The sequence below is a fragment of the Leptidea sinapis genome, chromosome 41, assembly GCF_905404315.1.
Source record: "Leptidea sinapis chromosome 41, ilLepSina1.1, whole genome shotgun sequence".
Lineage (NCBI taxonomy): Eukaryota > Metazoa > Arthropoda > Insecta > Lepidoptera > Pieridae > Leptidea > Leptidea sinapis.
This window is the reverse complement of record NC_066305.1, coordinates 858,835-880,588: the sequence shown is the minus strand read 5'-3', so window position 1 is coordinate 880,588 and position 21,754 is coordinate 858,835. Positions and strand designations below refer to the sequence as shown.

Genomic DNA, 21,754 nt, shown 5'->3' with positions numbered 1-21,754 from the left:
TTAGATATAGGTTGTATAATTTTTTTATACTTCACATTCTGATACGGAAAAAGAAATATTATTAATAGCAATAAGCATTATTGCATAGATTCAAATACAAAAAGAATGATTACTGATTAGGTAAAAAATGGATCTGGCGAAACAATCGCTAAAAAGGGACAACCCTGACCTCTACTTTAAAACACTGGACTGGCGGCTGTCAAAGTGCTTTTGTGCCTGTTTGCTATTGCCATTTTGGCGCTGTTGGCCATGTAGCGAGAGTCTGCGGTATTAAAACTAGTGATGACACTAGTGGACAACATAGATGGTAGGAAACTATTTACAAAAAAAAAATGTGTCCTTTATTACGTTGATACTTGAAGCATAAATAACACGGAAAACGAACGAAATTATTTCATAATGTAAAAATACTTCAGAGTACTTTCCTTCGCAGCCATTTGTATTATACGTCAAAATTAGTTCTCTGGACGCTCGCGAGTGGCGCTACAAATAGGCACAGATTTTTTTTCTGTCAAACATATAGAACAGCCTGTCCAGTGGTATTTTTACAGGTCAGTGCTACAACCCCTCTGGGAGAGCGAGCAGCTTCTTGCGTGCATACATTTCTAAATACGCACATACTTTTTAATTATGGTTTCACTATTGGATTAGGAAACACTCCAACTTTTACTAACTACATCATTCTAATGAAATTAAGTTGGTAGATTTTGGTCAATTCCTATTTTTATGGCGCCTACAATAAACGTTTTGAATTTCTTATTAGTAAGATTTCATATTCAACACAAAAAAAAATACATTATAGGTTGGACAAGATATTTATTTCTGCATACTAAAATCTGTATGAGGTTTTACATAATATAGTGCCTAAACTATTGAAGTTTCGGGAATAATTTACAATTTGATATGTATTTTATACAAAGAAATAATTATCAATATTATTATTCTTCCTGTTTTACAATTTAGGAAGAATTACAGTTAAAACATAAAACGATGCATTTAAAGCATTATCATAGTACCCCTCATGGCTATTAGTTTTGTTACTAGCAAGCCATTGGATTACTCTACTTGTTAGATAATTAAAATAATAAATCCAAATTATTAAATTTTAATGATATTATCAATATAGAAAAACGTACAGTGCTTTGTATGTCGGGTCTATTAGGGTAGTCTCACACGAGCGACCTGCGACGGCGGGACTTTAATAACTTTTATTTTGTTAGTAGTGTAGTTATTTACGATTTTATTAGCAATTGGACGTAATTCCAGAAAAACGACACAAAACTGGTCACGTGATTCATATTAACGGACTGAATAAAAGTAGCAGCCCTACTGTCATTGTAGTCATGTACTTGAAATGAAATCATGACTTGCTCGACCCATATATATGTATGGAATACAATAATATTTATTAAACTTTAAACACAAATTCCTTAAAATGTTTAACATTTTTCAGGAACTACGTCCAATTAATAATCAATACATTAGATTATCATAAAAATATAAAGCATTTTTTAAGGGAAATTCGCAAATGTATTCTTATAATAACGTACATAAATATGTTGTATGTGTTATCCAAAGCACTGTAAATAGATAATGTAAGTAGCTAAGATAATTTTGTTGGACTAGAACCCACAATGAATGCAATATTATACAAATTTGACATTATTTTGGCAATGTTCATCAATAAAAATTCGTATCGCAAAACTGTTATCTAATAAGTAGATAATTTCAAAGCAGACGGCATTCATCACTCATGATTCGACTAGCTTCCTTAATCACGATACTATAAAACATATAGTAATTGATTAACATATGCTATATGGGTGATGAGTGGCGTTAAAACTATGTGAACCAAGAAGTATTCATTTTTATTTATAAATTGGACGTAATTCCAGAAAAACGTTCCAAACCACAATCATATTAAAATTGAGTTAAGAACACAAAACTGGTCACGTTCATATTAACGGACTGACAAAAAATGGCAGCCCTACTGTCACTATATAATAAAATGACAAATTCCTTAAAATGTGATGTTTGTGGCTTGGAACGTTTTTCAGGAACTACGTCCAATTTCAATACCAATTTCATCTGTATTATATTTGTATAAAAACTGTGTAAGCCACCTGGTGGTTGCAAACGGATCTATATCAATGAGTTATTAACCAAGTCTGCTAAAGAAGACTTCCACGACAAGAGAACATAGATGATAAGTGCCGTATTAAACAAACTTTTTAATACATCAAATACATATTTTACGACTTTAATCATTATTAAATTAATGATCAAAATTATTTGTTCACCCTAAGGTTTGGCATTTGTTAATCAATACTTACAACAGATTAAAAAAACTAGTCTCTCTTTCATACGTCGTCCTATATCCATACTTAAATTGTAGGTACCTATAGTAATGTAGGTATATAATATCATTAACTTAAGTAGAAAATACATACTATATACACGTTCTGGCCAACATTCGTATAATACTTAGACTAAACATTAACACAGATTAAATACGGTAATATTTAACGTTTAACGTTTTTTAACGTTATTTAACGTTTAGCGTTTAACTCGTAAACGAAACTAAAAGCGAAATGCACAATAAATTAAGACTTAATATGTGATGATGAAAGCTGTATTGATTCGCCGTGATATTAGTCTTAATAAATATGCACAGGAGTAAAATAAAGTTAATAATTTATTATTTACATTAAATATGGCACATCTTAACATCGATTCAGCGCAACAAAATGCCCTTGCGAATGACAATGTCTTATCTTTTAGTGAATTCGTATTCAATTTAAGTGGAAGTATTTAATTGATAACAGAAAAGTATCTATTTTCAATATAAAAATTATTGAAGTAGGCGGCGTTACTTTGAGGAAATCCATAATTATCCAAATGTTTTAAGTTTTCTTAAGAGTTAATTCCGCCAATATTTGTCTTCAAAAAAAATTGACATGTGTATCGCCTCTGACTTAGTGAGGCTCGTGCTAGATTTTGGCTAGTCAACATGTCCTGAGGATGCCTCGTGTAGAGGCAAAACACATGTCTAATTGTTTAAAGACAAATATTGGCGGAATTAACACTAAAGAAAACTCAAAACAATTGGATCTTTTTTCAAGTAAACGGGGCCCCTATTTAAATTTCGTTGAATAAGTTACTCAATAAACGATTAATTATCATCGCTTACATCACAGGGCCAATCGGTACGCCTACAGTTTTTTGATCCAATACCAATTACTATACAACGGTGGGAAGTACATTAAAGGGTAAGAGCAAAGATAGAACACCGCACGGCAGTGCCGCTATTGTGAAGACACCTTTATTTTGCCGACTTACTGTACTGATGACCTATGTACCTAAAGAAAACACTGAAAATTTTTGAAAAATTTAACGAAATACGCTAACATCTCGAACTTATCGATAATATTGCCGCAGCAGTCGAATTTCGAAGAGTTACATTAAATATTCGAATCACATCTCGTACAGTTACATCAGCATTTCGGAAGAATATCTACTATTGTACTAAAATGTTTAGTCACACTTGGTGCGTGGTTCATTCAGTCTAACGCACCTTACACATAAACAACTTAAGACACAACATAAAGCTACGTACACATAACTCTCAATAAAAGCGACTACACACTCGCAATACTCACAACGATATAATTTACATATATAAGGAATTCATATTCGGATCATGTAACAAAAGCAAAGCTATAGAGTGGGCCATAATGGCTAAAATATGAAAAGGTTAATAACATCGAAAAATGCTTCACACTGTCACTTTATAGATAGGTATACTCATTTTCTTAAATAAATCAGATTAAAATAAAATTTTATATTGAGAATTTTTAAAATACGAATAGAATACTAAAACACAAGCTACCTTGCTCAAAATACGTAAATTGTGCGGTGAATGTTAATATCTACACGTTTTTAATATTTAACAAACGCCGCTAGTAAAATATAACTCTTAGCTCTTCTACAAAAGTTATAAATTGAGTGTTCATATCGTAAATATATTTTTCATTTTCTTATCGTTACACGTCTACTGCTACGTACACTGAGTCTATATCGCGCACACATTCAACTGTAGTGTCACAGTACACTACACTGAGTAGTCACTGAGTATAAAGCTGGTTGCACACCGGTGAGTTCAGCTGGGCGGACGTGGCGCCCGCTGGCGGCGGTGACGTGTACACGCACAGCAAGCATCGCCTCGGCGTCTCCGCGCGCAAGCCGCTCGTCCACATCGCTTCCTAACGCATGTCACTTCGCCATCCTTCAATTAAAATAATAAATCAACTTATGGAATGAACCTCTGCAAATAATATTTTACAATATACTAGCTGACCCAAGAAAAGGCAAACGTTGTATAGCCGATATTAAAATCGCGATACAAAAGTAACTGTTGATCGTAGATGGGTAAAAATTTGAAGTTGTATGTATTTTTTAATGCTGAGTCATAACCAAACAAATTTTTAAAAAAATGTCAAAAAAAGTAAAAAATAAATTCGTGTGGACCACCCATAACATTTAGGGGTATGAAAAATAGATGTTGGCCGATTCTCAGACCTACTCAATATGCTCACAAAATTTCATGAGAATCGGTCAAGCCGTTTCGGAGGAGTACGGGAACGAACATTGTGACACGAGAATTTTATATATAAGATATAACTTATATATAAATTATGTTAGCTTATTACTTGTTATCGTAGCCGTAAGGTATTGGCAAATGTTATCAAAAGTTACTTAATACAATCAGACGGCCATCTTGAATATTATATCATTGTATTCCTATAATTTCTATTAATTAATATGAGCCTTAACAAAACAATTGTTAATTTATCAAAATTAACTGTGTATTCTGTATAGAAAACACAGCCAATTACAATTTTTTACACCGATATGCATTTTTTAAGCAAATGCAAGAAGCCAGGGCGGCTAAAAAGGTTTTGATACGCATCTACTTCAGATTCAGGTTCGGTTTAAAGAACTTTAATTTCTCATTAAGACTGTCGTCACTTACATGAGAACATAAAATCAGTGAGTGAGAGGCGAATTTGCTCATAGCTGCTTTCCGGTTTTTAAGGCGGTGGTCCAAGTTACAAGATATAGTTTATTGTTATTATGATAAGATCTTTTTATTCATTGCTTTGTAAATGATATAGCAGCCTTTTTTGAAGATGTTGAGCGAAGTCGCTTCTCTAACAGTTTCAAAGGTTCAAAGTATCTTATCATTCAGTAAAATCACGTGGACCACAACGAATGGTCAACTTATGAATTATACTTATTTCTTACGTTAGGCGAGTAATTATACAATTTCACTACATACTATATTATTTATACTCTAACCTAACTTTCTTATATTCTATCAATGTCATTCGATTTCAAAATCCAAAAAATTGCTGTACTCGACAAGAGATTTTTAGAAGGCTTAGCAGTGTTTCCCAACGTGGGTTCTACGCCCCACAAAGGGGCAATTTGAAAGTTAAGGGGAGTAATTTAAAAATGGACTTCGGTCTAGGTTAAATGTAATGCTAGATATCGTTGACAGATTTAACAAAAAAGGTTAAATTCCAAGAATGTGCAAGAAAGCTTTTACTACCGTTTCCATCTTCATATTTAGCTGAATGTGGATTTAGTGCAGTAAATGATTTACTAATAAAAAAAAATCGACTTGAGATCAAAGGTAAGTAAATTGGAAGGTAATATAAAGTCTCTGTGCATTAGCGAAAGGATCGCACTTAATGAATAAAATAAATCGATATTAAAATTATTTTGAATTTCAGTTTTTCATTATATATTTTGAAATTTTACTTACGATGTTTTCATAACAATTTTATAGTGATTTCTTCCTAAAACTTATCATTTATTTTTCCTATATTATGCCTAAGCATAAAAATTTTAGAAATGTTAAGCATGGCCTTAAAAAGGTTGGGAAGCACTGCTCTATAGACACGTTAGTATTGCATTATTAAGAAATTGGTTAAATTACCTTGCATCTGCATGTGACACATCTTTGTTCACCATGTGAATGTATAGACGGATGCACTTCTTTTCCGTTAGGTAAGGGCCCGTCCGGAAACTTGCATCCACCCTCAGCCAATATTTCCTCAGCGGTGCGTGGTGTACCTTGATCTTTCAGTGTTTCTTCTTCAGCCTTTTTGGCCTTCACCTGTAATAAGCAAAAATATTTAATAAGACCAACGTCAGGCTATGATTTTTTTTATTTTTATTTATTTATACTTTAATAAAACGGCGCAAGCCAATTACAAAATTAAAGTAAGAATTAAATACAAACTAAACTCATTGCACAAATAATAGTTTATAAATACAAAGTTTACTGTAAATAACAAACAATTAATTAACATCCAAATACCGTTCATCCATTCCTCTCACAAAAACGCAAGCACTCTGTTAAAATCGTCTGCCATCCAACCGCAAATAAAACACAAGCAGGGTTGGCTTCGAGAAGCGTTGAGAGCAGAAAAATCGAGACACGTAAATTCATATGATTTAACGCGGGAAAAGATGAGCATGGAAGCATTATACAGTTGGTACCAGGCGATCATAGTTGTAGAAGAGATTCTCTTATATATGACGCGATTATACCTTACTATATTGCGACTTCATGGGCACGACGTATTACTTATTACATAGACACCAGGAGAACATAAATATGGTTTGGTGAAATCTTTCAAAGAGGTTAAAATCATGTGTCATCCTAGCAACATGTGTCGAATTGGTTAAAGGCAATCAAAACATTTGAATTATTATGGATTTCCGGAAAATAACGCCTAATTCAATATTTTTTTAAATTTTAGAGGATTAAAATAAATCTTAAAATTACCTCGGGACAAACTCTGCAACACGATTTCTTGTCCGGTCTGTACGCATCTTTTTCAGCACATCTTAGTGGAGGGCAGCGAACTCTTGGACACTTGACTTGTCTGGTGGAGAACTCACAGGTGCAGATTGCACATGTGTCGTATCCACCTGGCACCAGGTACGGATGCCAGGATGATCCGGGCGCGTGGTACTGACCAGCCAATAGACAACCATGGGATTCATTCCAAACAGCAGTTGTGGAGTCTAGATAAAAAAAATTGTATTTTAAACAAATTAAACTGAGAATTGCTTCAAAACAAAATGCGACATAAATGGTTTTTAAGAATCTTGAAGGTCTCCATAAAATTAGAATATACGTACACGCGTATTTTGACTTGTCACAATTTTGATTTGTCAAGAGGCAGACAATAAACACAAACAAAGTAATTCTGTACTTACTAGTACAAATGGGACAGCATTGCCCAGGTGGTTGTATTGGGGGAACAGCGCAGTCTACAGGTGGACATCTTATTGGATCACATCTCAAAACTCCATGAACGCATCCGCACATCAGGCATGACTGTAATCAGAAGAAATTATTTTTCAACACATCCTTTCAGAAATTTCCAAGCCGGCAAGAAAGTGAGACATCAAGGCCGGAAATGTGCAGATTTCTTGAGTTGTGAATATTCGTGTAAAATCATATTATATTACGCAAGACTCCTCGTATGACGTATTAGAAAGGTTATCAAAGTACCGTTTACTTTAATGGCTAACTTACACAAGAAGAGTTATGGAGAGGGTTAGTAAAAATAAAAAAATCCAATCGGCTCTATAGAAATACATAAACTAAGCCGTTTATAAATGTCTATGGACAAGGTAAACTTGTAGAGGCAGTTCTTCTGAGACATAAGATTTTAACTGTCCCTCAATATTTAAGGACAAAAACTCAAAGCCTTTTCAAATATTTGGAGAGATTCCCTTCTATCTATTTAAAAGAATATTTTTTGTATTTTCTATTATTTACATTGCATTTTTAACTGTAAAATATATACATAGATCACGAAAGGAGATTCTCGTAACAAAATCGGTACAAAGCGACTTATTCCAGACTCACGTTAATAATTACGATATTCATCTAAGCAGTGTTCCTACAAGTTCAAGACAAATATGCATATATCAAGCTTCGAACATATAATGCAACAAGCTATAAAAGCTACACACCTGTAGTGTATTTTAATTGTATTTAAGTTGAAACGAGCTTGTCTGGTCTTTGGTATTCGAATTCGAGTCGCGCGTTCGAGAAACTCTTCTTGTGTAAATGACGCTTAATAATAATAATAAAGCCTTTTATTTCTTACAGCTTATAAAACATGAAGTTATATTAGATTATGTTAGTTTACCTATATACGATTATTAGTTTTGTTAGTAATTAACTTTGGTTCCTAAAATTTACTTGTGTTAGTTTTTCCTTAATCCTATATTATTATTCTTCATTCCGTAAGAACTCCTCTGTAGGTGAAGGCCTCCTCCAAAGATAGCCAGTCCTCTCTAGATTGGGCTACTTGAATCCAGTTGGTGCCAGCTGTTTTTTTGATGTCATCTTCCCAACTAGCTACAGGTCTACCTCTCTTTCTTTTTCCCTGTGGACCCGCCCATGTGGTCACCGTTTTTGTCCATCTCTTGTCACGTAGACGCGCCACATGTCCGGCCCACCTCCATTTTAGTGACCGAGCGTGTTCTAATCCATCTCTTGCCTTGGTTATATTTCTAATTTTGGTGTGCCTTATTTTTTGCATTTTTCTAATATTTAGCATACTGCGTTCTATACCCCGCTGACATGCAATTATTTTGTCCTTTGTTTTTTTGTTGAATTTCCATGTTTGGCAAGCATACGTGAGGCACGGTATTAGGCACGTGTTTAGAACTTTGGTTTTAATTTTGATCGGCATGCTGCTTTTGAATATGTCCTTCAAAGCCCAGTATTTGTTCCAGGTAAGCTGTGTCCTGCGTTCAACTTCTTGATCGTTACTATTGTGGTGTAAGCTAATTTGTTTACCCAGGTATATGTAGTTGTCTGTATATTTAAGAGGCTCGGTACCAACATATACTGCTCTCTTTTCACTGTTAGTCATCAACATTGTTTTGGACAAGTTCATTTCCAAACCTACTAGTTTACTGGCATTATTAAGTGATTGTATCATATATTGGATTTCTTGTCCTGTTTCAGATAAGAGAACCAAGTCATCTGCAAACCTTAGGTGACTTAGGTAGGCATCTTTAATCTTAATACCCCGGCCTTTCCAATTGAGTTGACTAATTATTGATTCCAGTGTTGCTAGAAACAGCAATGGTGAAAGAGGGTCGCCCTGTCTTACTCCTCTTTTTATCGGGAACCAAGGCCCAGCTGTCTCTAGTTTGATTCTGCTCTTGCTGTTATTGTATATAGCCTTGATTACAGAAATGTATTCTTTTTCTATCCCTTGTGTTGTTAGGCTTTACATATGCTTTTATGTGACACGCAATCAAATGCTTTACTGTAATCAATGTATGCAATATAGAGTGGTCTTTTTTTGTCGCGGTATTTCTCAATCAGAAGTTCCAATGTGTGTATGTGGTCGATCGTTGAGTATCCCTTTCTAAACCCAGCTTGCTCGACAGGTTGACGCGCTTCTAATGTTGAGTATATTCTGTTATTTATTATTGATGAGAAGAGCTTGTAGATGCTAGGTAGCAGGCTTATTGGTCTGTAGTTACCTATATCATTGGGGTCACCTTTTTTGTAGATAAGGATAATGTCAGATTCTGACCACTGGGTGGGTGTTTCTCCAGTTTCAAGAATGAGGTTAAACAGATCGGTCAGGTGAATTATAAGAGTTGCGGAATCGGTTTTTAGTATCTCATTCGTGATGCCATCAGAGCCTGGGCTTTTCTCTTGTTTAAGGTTTTTTGTTGCTGTTAGGACTTCGCTTATTTCAATCAGATGTATAAGTGGATTTCTATTGTTAGGAATTAGGTACTGATCTCTTCCAACCATGCTTGTTGTTTCTCTGGTGCTGTATAATTTTTTATAAAATTGTGTTGCTACAGTGATGATGTCTTTACGGTTGTTGTGTATATTTTTGCCCTGCTTCAAACCTTCGATCCATGTTTTATGTGTTCGCAGCTCTTTAAAAGCTTTCTTTGTGCCTCCGGTTTCAATTATGTGTTTTTCGATAGTGTTATATCTGTGGTTTGAGTAATCATTCCTAATATACTTACTTATAAGCTTGGAAAGGGCAGAGATCTCATTTTTAGTTGCTTGTGATTTGGGTTTTGTCTTCTGGCATTCCTTCCGTCTCTCCATAAGCTGTAACGTGCGCTCTGACAGAATTTTATGTTCCTTATTTTTGTTTTGAATTGCTTGTAGGCTTCTGGTTATGGCTTTGACAATATAGTCATAATAGCTTTGGACTGTTTTATTTAACGGTGCTTTCAGTGTCTTATTTATGCATTCGTTGAATTTAGAGATATCGCCTTCGTTAGTTATTATTTTATTTTGATGGTTATTGTATTTTGTTCGGCTTTTCTTTGACTGTATATGTAATATCGTTACTCTGACGGGCCTATGGTCTGAGGGGAAGTTTATATTCAGTACTTCTATATTTTGAAATAACTGGGGACGGTTTGATAGAACAAGATCGATTTTTGTATTTTTTATCAGGTGAAAGCCATGTCCATCTGCGTTTTAATTTTTTCTTATAAAATGTATTTACTATTGACAGCTTGTTTTCCATAGCAAATTCTATCAATCGCTGTCCCCTCTTATTCCTCTCGCCATATCCGTTCGGTTGCGTCACTAGATATTCTTCCTTTTTTGGTTTACCAATTTTCGCATTCCAGTCTCCCATCAGTATGAAATCTTTATCTGATATTTCAATCGCTTTGTTTAGTGTACAGTAGAAATTGTCAATCTCGTCTTTGTTAGCTTTTTCAGTAGGGGCATAAACTTGTATAATTGACTATCGCGTATCTTCGAATGCCAAGTTTAAAATAGCAACTCTTTCTGATAGGCCAATGTAGCTCTCTATTTTGTTTTTGTGGCATTTTCTTATTATAAAGCCTACACCATACAAGCCAGGCGTTTGTCCCGTGTAGCATAATATAAAATTGTCATACTCTTCTATTCTGTCTCCCATGCGTCTAGTTTCAGACAGTCCTATTATGTCATATTTGATGTTTGATAAGGATTCATTTAATTCAATTAAGCGTTCGTATGTTGAGAGTGTTTTAACATTATATGTTAAAATGTAGAGTTTTCCAGATGTTCTAGTCTTAGGTGTGGTGCTGTGAGGCATTTTGGTTGCTAATTTTAATTTTGTTTGATCCTTTGGAGGGTTTTGGTCATAATCTTCCACGGTGCCGGCTTGGAAGATGTGTATTATTTTTTGACATTATTTCCTTTATATTTACCGTGTGAGAGGGGTGCTGTAGTTGCTAATATTTTTCATTGTTATTGTCCCTTTTTCCGGGTGCGCTATTTGGGGTTTTGGTAGTCAGAAAGTTCAGGATCCCTGGTTTTCCGACGTCCTCTGACAGACTAGATGATCTTTTATATTTCATCTGGGAATCAGTATTTTGAGTCTTGTTCTTCTTGCTAGTCAACGTTCTAATTTCGTTATGCCCGGTGAGGTTGGTTTCAGGAGACGTTGAAAGCATTCTTTTATTTTTGGCTGTTGTGTTCTTTTTGTCTCGTATTTTTAGTTTATCATATAATATAGCGTTTTGCTTCTTTAGTTGGTTATTAGTAGCAGGAGAGGTAGAATAGTTTCTTATGCGTTTTTCACTTCCAGTCATACTTTTATTGACGATAAGTTTGTCATAGTTTAGGACGGCGTAGTTGCCATTATTCCTTTCCTCTAAAAGCTTCGGGTGTAATTCTCTTCTCTTATCTAAGACTTCTTTTGGATAATCTTCGGAAATATGTATGTCTTTCAATTTTTTTTTTTGTCTTTCAGAATATCACGTTTCTGCCAATTGTTTACAAATGAAACTAATACTGGCCTTTCCTTCTTATTTTTACTATTTGGATTCCCTATCCTTCGTGCTAAATTAAAGTCTTTGAGGTTGAGAGAAATATCGAGATCACTACTTATTTTTTCTTTCAAATTTTTTACAAGTTCAGACGATGATTGTTCGATTTCTTTTAGACCATATATGATTAAATTGTTTGCTCTATTGCCTCTTTCCAATGAACAAATTTTATCTTTTAAGTATTTATTTTCCGATTTTAATTGTTCAATTTCACGAGTAAAAGGCACTAGTTTTTCATCTATCTGTGAAATAATCTCTTTTGTTTGTTTTGCCATCTCAATTTTCATCTGGTCAAAGAATAATTGCATATTATTATCCATCGCTATTACGGAAATAAGCAACCTTGATATTATTTGGAAACGAACGTATTTATTAAATTAGTAGGTGTTGAATGACTGGTTCTTGAATGGTCGTGTGTAGAGTCTTTAAGATAAGTTCTTTTGTCTATGATTTCTGTACGTCAAATGTCAAGTGTCAAGCAAACTGTCGCATAAATGACAATATGCTGTGACTGTACTAGTAATAATTGGCAGATTAACTTACGAGTTCAATTATTTATTTCACTAATTTTCATATGTTCCGTAGTAGTTTCACTCTGTTATATTATTTTGTGATGAACTTTTACACTTCAAATATGATATTTGCAAATCCTTTTGTTGTTTTGCACAATAATTTCACACTTTTTGAATATATAAACGGAGCACTGAACTACAATGTGTTTATGTTTTGACAGCCTATAAATGACGCTTAATAAAGTCTAATTTACCTCAGCAGCGATCCAATGGGTGCCATCTTCATAAGACTTTCCAGCATAAAAGCATGATGCAGTATTAGTGAGCGTATTGTCTGGTGAGCCGGTTTGTGCTGGAGGATAGTTCACATTAGGCTCGTTGTACACGGAGTATTGCACACCATTTCCGAGACAAGTTGGCGGTATGCTTATCTGCAAAGACATTGTTCTTAGTTTAATGTAATGTTTAATTTGAAATCATGTGAATGTAAATAGCTGAACATACCTGATCTGTTTTTGCAAGCATGAAAAATACAATTTTTTTTAGTATTATCTTATAAAAATAGCTGCAACTTTTTTCATGATTATATTTTTTTTTGCATTTCTTGGGCTGTTTTGTAGAGCCAAAAGATTATCAATATAATTGATTTGTGGTTTAGCATTGTTGGTTTATAGCATAGTATTGATTTTAAGACGCAATATATATATATATATATATATATATATATATATATATATTTATTCAATAAATATCGTATTTTTACACAGCGTTTCTATGCAGTGTATCTATTCACTGTGAATCATTCTATCGTAGTTTTAACTCTTAAGGAGCGATGGGAAGTCCTTATCTACGTTTGGATCTTAGTAAGATCTTAAATGCATGACGGAGGTTGGGGTATTAGGCGATCACTTACCATCAAGTTAAGATTGTGCGTTTTTGACATGGATAAAAACAGAATTAAACAATAATTTACCTGTGGTAGTCGCGTACGCAAGAACTCTGTCCCATTTTCCGATGTGCGTATGTTTAGATATGAAGCGCCGGCGTTCAAAGCTGCCATCTCAGCTGGAGTCGGCTCCAAGACCGTGCCTTCGATACCGGGCAGAGATCGTGGTCCATTATTTCCAATGGCATGACTCTCTAGCCACGTAGACCAGGCTCCATTGTATCCATTTAAAACTATCTGCAATCAAAATATCTTATTATTTAACACGATATTTCAAAAAAATTGTAAGTATTATTATGAAGATACTAGCAAAAGCTTTCAACTAAATGCACATGAATGTTTAGGCGATTCTTAGTACTTATAACGGCTAGACTGATTATAATGAAACCTAAAATGATGGATATATCATGTTATAAGATATGGCTGATACTACTTCTATATCAGAACTGAATAAGAGTTGCGCGCAAAAATATTAAAAGTCATGAAATCGTGTACAATTGCAATGGTTTGATCTCGACATAAACAAAAACAGCAGCGCATTTTTCGTGAACCGAAAAAGTCAGCGAAATGTCCCCTACGCATCTAACCATTGATGAACGATATCATCGAATTTATAACCAAGTAGACTCCGAATACTTATGCAATGCAACAATTCACTCAACTAAAGTGAGGTGATCAAATGCACAGTCTCTTTTTCTTTCGTAAGCTTTACTTCTCTGTTGTTTATATAAAAATATAAGCACTCAATTATTTTTCCATTAAATGTAGCCATCGAAATATTTTCTCCTCATCAAAATATTTCTAAAATACTGACAGCCTTACAAATGTGCACTCACGATTTTAATAATATAAGTGTAATATCAGTAGATCTTACTTCGTAATTCAATCCACAAAGTGCATCGACTGAGACCCAAGCCAAGCCAGCGACAGGAGTAAGGGTAGCTGGCATCCTTGCATCAGTTCTTCGTAGCAGAGCTGGACCGGCGCTCGCTGCGTCAGGCAGAGAACGTGAGAGGAGACGACCGCGTAGGATTGGGGGACCTGAAATATATCGTGTATACACTTTACATATATAGATGCAAAATTATAAAGAATCAGGCTATACAAAAAAACACACTTCTTTCGTATAACAAGATAAAAAACAACTTCACAACTTTGGTATAATGTATAAAAGGTGATTAATAAAAATAATGGCGATATGTTTGTACAAACATATCACAACAATGCTAATCTTATACATATCTAAGATATATATATATATATATATATATATATATATATATATATATATATATATATATATATATATCTAAGACTTATCGCTACAATATGGCCGCAGCATATGAATTTGAAACTATTTGCTTGGCTATTGGCTTCATAAGATATATAAGAGCTTTAAGGGTAAATGTATACACTTCTATAATATAGTCCCAGCCACTGTTCAGGCACTTTCATCTATAAATAAATTTAAATGTTTTATAAAAAAATGGCTCTGTCGTAAACCCTATTACTCCACTGCTAAATATCTAAATGATCGGACAGCCTGGGACTAGATTGTGGTTATTTTATAGCGACAGAAATGACTGTACAATATTGTATATTTTTATTGAAAAGAGCGCAAAAAAAGAATGCTGGGAGAGTTTCTTGCGCCTCTTCTTCTCTCTTAGAGCGCCATTTGTTTCCGAAGCGGTAGAAGTATCTAGTAGTTATTAGAAATGAACAAAAAGAATTCTAAAGAAATCAATTTTGAGGAAATAAATGCCTTTTATGCCTTTTATTTGAAATGCAAAACCCCGTAGTACTCTATCAACTTGGCTACCATAATAGCACATACTAGCTATATATACGCCAATTGAAATCTTGAATATCACTCCAAACTTTTTTGCAATTAATTTCATGGTAGAAAAGTGAAACTGTCAGAACGCAACTTAAAAAAATAACTCTCATCATTTTGTAGCAAAAGAGAGTTTTAAATTATAACTTTAATAATTTTGAACAACTGAATTTGGGATGTGTTATTCAGGGCTCGTAAAGCGAATACCTTGAATTGTATCATTAGTTCTTAGGAATAAATAAAAGTCGTGGTGAAGGAGGATCCTGCTGCGAGGGCGCTGCTATCGAAATTTTTCCACGACAACAGGCAAACAGCGATTGACATACCAGTCTGCAGTAACTGTCCTTCCATCTTTTAGCACAACTGTCGCGAAATGACCTTTCCGACCAAGGAATGAGGCAACCATCTTTTTTCCTTGACTTCTTCCTTTCTTTACCTTAGTTGGCCGATCCTCGAAAGGAAGTACCCACTGAGCTTATTGTCTTTTGGTTTCGGGTTCGTAGTAATATATCCAATATTTCATCACCTTTGACGATGTCAAATACAGCATTTGAGTCGCCGCCGCTGAACTTAGCATGCGAAGTTGTTTCTGGTCGTCGGTTAAAGTATGGGGAATCCATCTGGTACAAAGCTTCCTGACGCCTAAATATTCGTGTAATATTTTTTGAACTTAACTCATACCAATGGCTAGGCTTGCCCGTATCCGGTGATAGGTCACTCTCTTATCTTCCTCTATCATGCGTCGCACAGCATTGATGTTATCTTCAGTAGTCGCTGTTAAAGGACGTCCCTCACGCGGATCATCATTGAGATTGCTACGACCACGCTTAAACTCATTAAAGCAATTGTAATAGTGGCACGAGATGGGGCTTCATTAAGAAATGCTAATCGCAGCCTATCATACCTTTGTTGTTGAGTAAGCCCACAAAGAAATTCATAATAAATCATTGACCGAAAATTTTCTCGCGTTAGTTTCATTATCAGGTGTAACAAGAGTTTTAGATTTTCCGCCAATTCATAAAACAAATGATAAAAGAATGCAATATACCTACTACATTAGGTTACCAAACAGTTCTAAAATTGAAATTCAAAAAAAGTTTTCATTAGCAATGTTTCTAACTGGCCAGTTCTAATCATTTTCAGTGTTATCGTTGTTGTAATTGTTAGTTAAAAAAATCTTGTTATGGTTTGATTTGTAAAAAAGAAAAAACAATAAAAACTAGAAAACCACGATTCTCTTTAGTAATTATATTTGAATATTAAATTTGAATTTTTGAAAATTTATTTTCAGCTCGCTAGTAGACAATTTCAAGATGGATGCATTTCGAAGTACAAATTTGGAATACTTGAAATGTGTCATAACCCTTCTTCTGTTATTGGGTTACTCATGTAGATATTTTTGGAGCAGGACTAAATGTAGTGGCTCGGCTACCAAATACTTCTAATTACAAGACTTTTTATGAAATATTTGTTATTATTTAAACAGATTCATATACTATCAAACTAATTTGCTATGTACATAGCAGCCATTTAAAAATACTCTATTTGATTGAAAAGAGTGGCCGTTGAGTTTTTTTAATCTCATTCCTTCTCATGAACTTTTCTTTTTCCGAATATAATATTGTAAATTAAGTAATTTAAAATAAATATTTATAGTGACGTTTCAAAAGTGCTTAGTTTAAGCCTAATTGAACAAATTTTATTTGACTTTGTCTTTGAAAGACACCTTGATGAATTCTTACCAGTATCAGATCCGATGTGTACAGCCAGCTGGTCATCATAGAGAGGAGGAAATATTCTTGCACTTGGTCTGGCCAGTACTCCAACGCGTGTATCCAGTATCTCAACTTGAGAATGCCGCTTCCCCTGCTCTTCTACTAGCGTTATTTTGGGATCTGTCAGCACCATGTTATCGATCTGAAAAGAATCATTTATTACTATTTGTAACTAGTTAAAATAGTAACTATTAGGATTACGGATTACGTTTTATATTAATCATTTAAGGACAAACCTTCAATAAGTAGGGTTAGGGGTATGCCAAGGGGAAAACAGATACCTAATGCCGATGAGATGTCAGGGATTTCTTAATATATCTTTATATATATAAATGAATTGCTGTTCGTTAGTCTCGCTAAAACTCGAGAACGGCTGGACCGATTTGGCAAATTTTGGTCTTGAATTATTTTTGGAAGTCCAGAGAAGGTTTAAAAGGTGAATAAATAGGAAAATTATGCTAAATGAAATAAAAACAATAAATTTGTTTTTCCTTTGATGTGTCCATACATAATTTCTATGAGAGAATTTATTGACGCACGGTTTGACAGTTTTGCTGTGAAACAATTTCATTACGACAGCAGGGAGCATATTTTACGAAGTAATCTTTGATGTTATGATATATTATTGACAAATTTATATAAAAACATTATTTTATTTATTATATACAGAACAACGTCTGTCGGGTCAGCTAGTATTGTATAAAATACTATATTTAATGTATTATGTACCTAATCAATTGCTATGTGGCTAAATGGGGAGTGGAGTAAGTAGTTAATAAATCCACTTTAACCTTTACCTCAATATAATAGTCAAATGTGTTTGAACTAAAGTAAATGAAATTTCAAGGCAACATATTTTATTATACATTCAATAAGTTTTGAAGATGTTGAAAAAATACTATAAGAAAGACTAATAAAACTATCGAGGCTTGTACGAATAAATTTTCAAAATTATATAACTAAGTTCTTTTTTACCTGTATATCATAAACCAACGATCCATCTTTATCAATATAAAGTAATGCCAATCCCTCAGGTGCCGGAGAAGCAGGGGGTCTCTCAGCCATCAATGGAGCATGGAACACTTCACAGGCTGCTCTCTGTCTGACTACACCAGATATTCGTCTCTCAGGTGTTCCCATTGACTCCACAGCTAGAAGCAGTCGCCCTCGTGCTAATGATCTCAACTCAGCCGCAGACACAGGGGTTGACACCTCGATCACGTTAAATTCGTAACTGGGTTTGTTTAGCTTCTGAATCTGAAATTTACGAAATAAAATTAAAAAATAATATATTAAAGGGCACTTAGTTCGACGGAAAGATGGCCGTTGGGACAGTCCTCGAATGGCGACCTCGTATCAGAAGACGCAGTGTTGGTAGGCCCCCCACACGATGAACTGACGATCTGGTCAAGATCGCCCAACGTGGACGAGGGCAGCGCAGAACCGATCTTGGACATCTTTAGGGGAGGCCTTTGTCCATCAGTGGACATCTTCCGGCTGATGATGATATTAAAGGATCAAGAACATTGGCATGTTTATGATGATATTCATTTTAATTTTGCAAAAAAAAAATTAAAGATTAAATTCATCTATTTGAATGTCCTCTCTTTGTAATAAAATTAATTGATCGATATTATTATCTGTTAGTAACTACGAAAAACAAATTTTTCTTGTTGATTGAACGCCTGGTCGTTACTTATTCATCCACAAAACTAAACGAAATAACCATTAAATATCTAATACTTTTATATAAAATTCAATTAATCTAAATTATTTTTTTGTCAACTAAAATTTTTAGAAATCTCTTTCAAGCCAAAAGACAAAAAAAAGATAAAGATCATCACTTATAATTTATTAGGTATATAGATTAAGATTTTAAGGCCTTAGCCGAGGAAAATCTTAATCTATATTGCAATTACTTATTGCTATGCGGAAAGGGTTTTTAAAGATTAATTTTGCATCTTTTTAGAAACAAATACCTTATCTTTAACACATCTGTTTCTTTTATATTTCGTAAAATCTATTCCAAACAAAATGAATCCAATATAGGAAAGTATAGGTAATAAAAAGTTATAATGAATGGTAATTTCATAATAATAATTCATAATAATAATTCACTTTAAAAAAGATTGTGTCAGTCTAAAAACACTTAAAGGAAGCATATTTTTTTTTTTAATTTGGATCACAATGACCTTTAATATGCTTTTTTTTCGAGAAAGCTCACGCCGGAGTCCCTATTGAATAGCCACGCTGATGTGGCCGTCGTTCATACTTACGATACCTATACGGGGAGTGACACAGGCCTGATATAGATTCTTCTTCGTCGGATTACTCTTGACAGAGCAGTCGTGGTCACGTCGAACGACGAACGATTCTACGCCAGTTATCCCTGGCTGTTGCTTCTCTGACACATGTGATGAGCGGAGTATTGGTTAGGGCTTTGATCTGGTCTGTCCAGCGCATAGGGGAGCGTCCTCTTGACCTACTGCCGTTGACCCTTCCCTGAACAACAAGTCTCTCTATGGCATGCTTTCCACGTCGCGTGATATATCCGAAGTATCTGAGGATACGGGCTCTGACCATAGATGAAAGCCTTTTTTTCACCTTGAGCTCTTCAAGTATCGAGACGTTTGTGCGGCGTTGTGTCCAAGATACTCGTAGCATTCGTCTCCAACACCACATTTCTAGTGCGACAATCCTTTGTATATATACATATATAAATAACAAGGTGCAAATACATACCTCATCAATAATGGTCTGATTTTTCTCAGGCAAGGTAAGCAAAACTCGTATTGCTTGATCTCTAGAAGCAGGCTTGAATATCCCGTTGAAGACAATAGCCAGGTGTAAGCTGGGAGCAGCCCCCGCTGCTCCCGTCACCACCGCAGTGCCTCCCCACCAGCCTTCCTCCTCGCCAGGTACTCGATAATCATCACAGGCACCATTGCCTATCGATGCTGGTACATGATCTGGCTCTAGCAGCGATGTAAACATTTCAGTCGCTAAAGCTGGGTATCTGCAATCAGATAACATGAAAAATAAACTGACTTGGTTTTAGTTGCCAAACAAAAATATTATTATTCTTATAGGAATATGTATAATATAATACGAGTCATAACACATCATATAAAACTGCTGCAGGTTACGCTATAACCTTGTCATTTTGCAATACGGCTATCACCTTAAAGTGAATAAATCTATTTCTTCAGATATAAAATAATTTTAACCCCTAGAGATAATTCAACAGCAATATTTCTCTAATCAACATTTGCTCTATAATTTTTATTGTTTTTTTATTGTGTTTTAGTCTTAATGAATAATATTATAATTAAGCCTATCGATAGCCTTTACAAGGTGTAATCATTAAGAGTGAACAGGTGTTTATTCCATAACTATTATAGATACCAAATACAAGTACGGTAGTATTAGATACCTCTCGTTTGATTGATAAAAGTTATTTATGTCATTTTAATTATATATAACGTACTTTCGATAGCAGTTTTACCAGTGGGAGGTTCCTTTGTACAGGACGCCAGCTAGATTATAGGTAACACAACGGCGCCTATTTCTGCCGTGAAGCAGTAATGCGTATTTTACTGGGCAAATGTGACTTGAAGGTGACGAGCGCTACTGTATTGCCACTCAGAATTTTTGTGTTTTTCAAGAATCCTAAGCGGCACTGCATTGTAATGGGTAACTTTGTATCTAATACCATCAACTAAAAGTCCCGCTCGTCTCGTCCCTTAATTTCATAAAAAAAAGTTCAAAGTTTTTTTGATATCTGTAATAGTTAAGGAATAATCGCCTGGTGACACTTAACGATTGCACCCTGCCAATAGGCCAATCTATATGGCCTAATCACGAATGATTTTTACGTTAAAACTACAGTTAATGTATTCATCATGCATTCTAGTGGCCATTCCTAATATTCAGTCTATCTCTTACTTTAATCTAAACTTTTAATTAATATATAAACTAATTTTGACTGTTATTATTTCTAAATCTTACAACTATATTTACAATATTATGACTACATAAAATTAAAACTCATTACGTAGAAGCGTAAAAATAGTTGAGATAAAAATCGTAACTATCGTTGACTTTTCTGTCCCAATAAACTCATCGACGGTAACTCATCTAATCCGTACACGCTGTCTGTCAATGGGACGACATATAGCTTACCAGCGATAGAAGTTTGTAGTTTTGTGTATAAGGCGATAGGAATGACTTATCGGTTATATTCGGACAGCTTCAGATTATTGACAGCTAATTACTGACAGTAGAAGATAGTGATTTATCTCTATCTGTAAATAGTATATTGCGAACGGCCGTAGGTCTTCAAAATTTGATAATTTTCTAGTCTAGTCTGGATAATACAAACACCACTTTAAGGAGTAAAAACTATGGCGTGACCAAACCCTTAGTTTTATACTATTTATAAATTAACGATTCGCTTCAGTGAATTTCCATCATTTGTAGTCGTTCAATAAAACGATATGTCTAGACTCACCGCTAATGAATCCATGTGAGTTTCCGTTATTAATCATACGGTTAATTTAATTCGAACAATGAGGCTACTTGCAATATCCTTGAAACAATCTTACAAGGTTGATAATCTTGCATAGGAATTGGACTATGTAACGTGGACCACAAATTAATTCAAGCGGTGATTGGAAATTATAGAAACTATCAGAATTTCCGAGACAAATTAAAAGTTAGGTTACATAGCAACTTAAACTTTTACGGCCTTACAAATAAACTTGGTATAAAGTTATAACTG

General features: G+C 34.5%; 1 protein-coding gene across 1 annotated transcript in view; it reads right to left on the bottom strand.

The window, feature by feature from the left end:
• Window positions 1–796: 796 nt before the first annotated feature.
• Window positions 797–21,754, bottom strand: part of LOC126976493 (dorsal-ventral patterning protein Sog) — a 177,186-nt gene continuing 156,228 nt past the window's right edge. The window contains exons 7-16 of the mRNA XM_050824850.1: window positions 19,717–19,990; window positions 17,950–18,231; window positions 16,942–17,116; window positions 14,240–14,406; window positions 13,393–13,602; window positions 12,674–12,850; window positions 7,294–7,414; window positions 6,857–7,098; window positions 6,002–6,181; window positions 797–4,285 (exon numbers count right to left, since the gene is read on the bottom strand). Of these exons, the coding sequence (XP_050680807.1) occupies window positions 4,160–4,285; window positions 6,002–6,181; window positions 6,857–7,098; window positions 7,294–7,414; window positions 12,674–12,850; window positions 13,393–13,602; window positions 14,240–14,406; window positions 16,942–17,116; window positions 17,950–18,231; window positions 19,717–19,990 (1,954 nt within the window). The 3' untranslated portion in view covers window positions 797–4,159. The remainder of the gene's footprint in view (window positions 4,286–6,001; window positions 6,182–6,856; window positions 7,099–7,293; window positions 7,415–12,673; window positions 12,851–13,392; window positions 13,603–14,239; window positions 14,407–16,941; window positions 17,117–17,949; window positions 18,232–19,716; window positions 19,991–21,754) is intronic.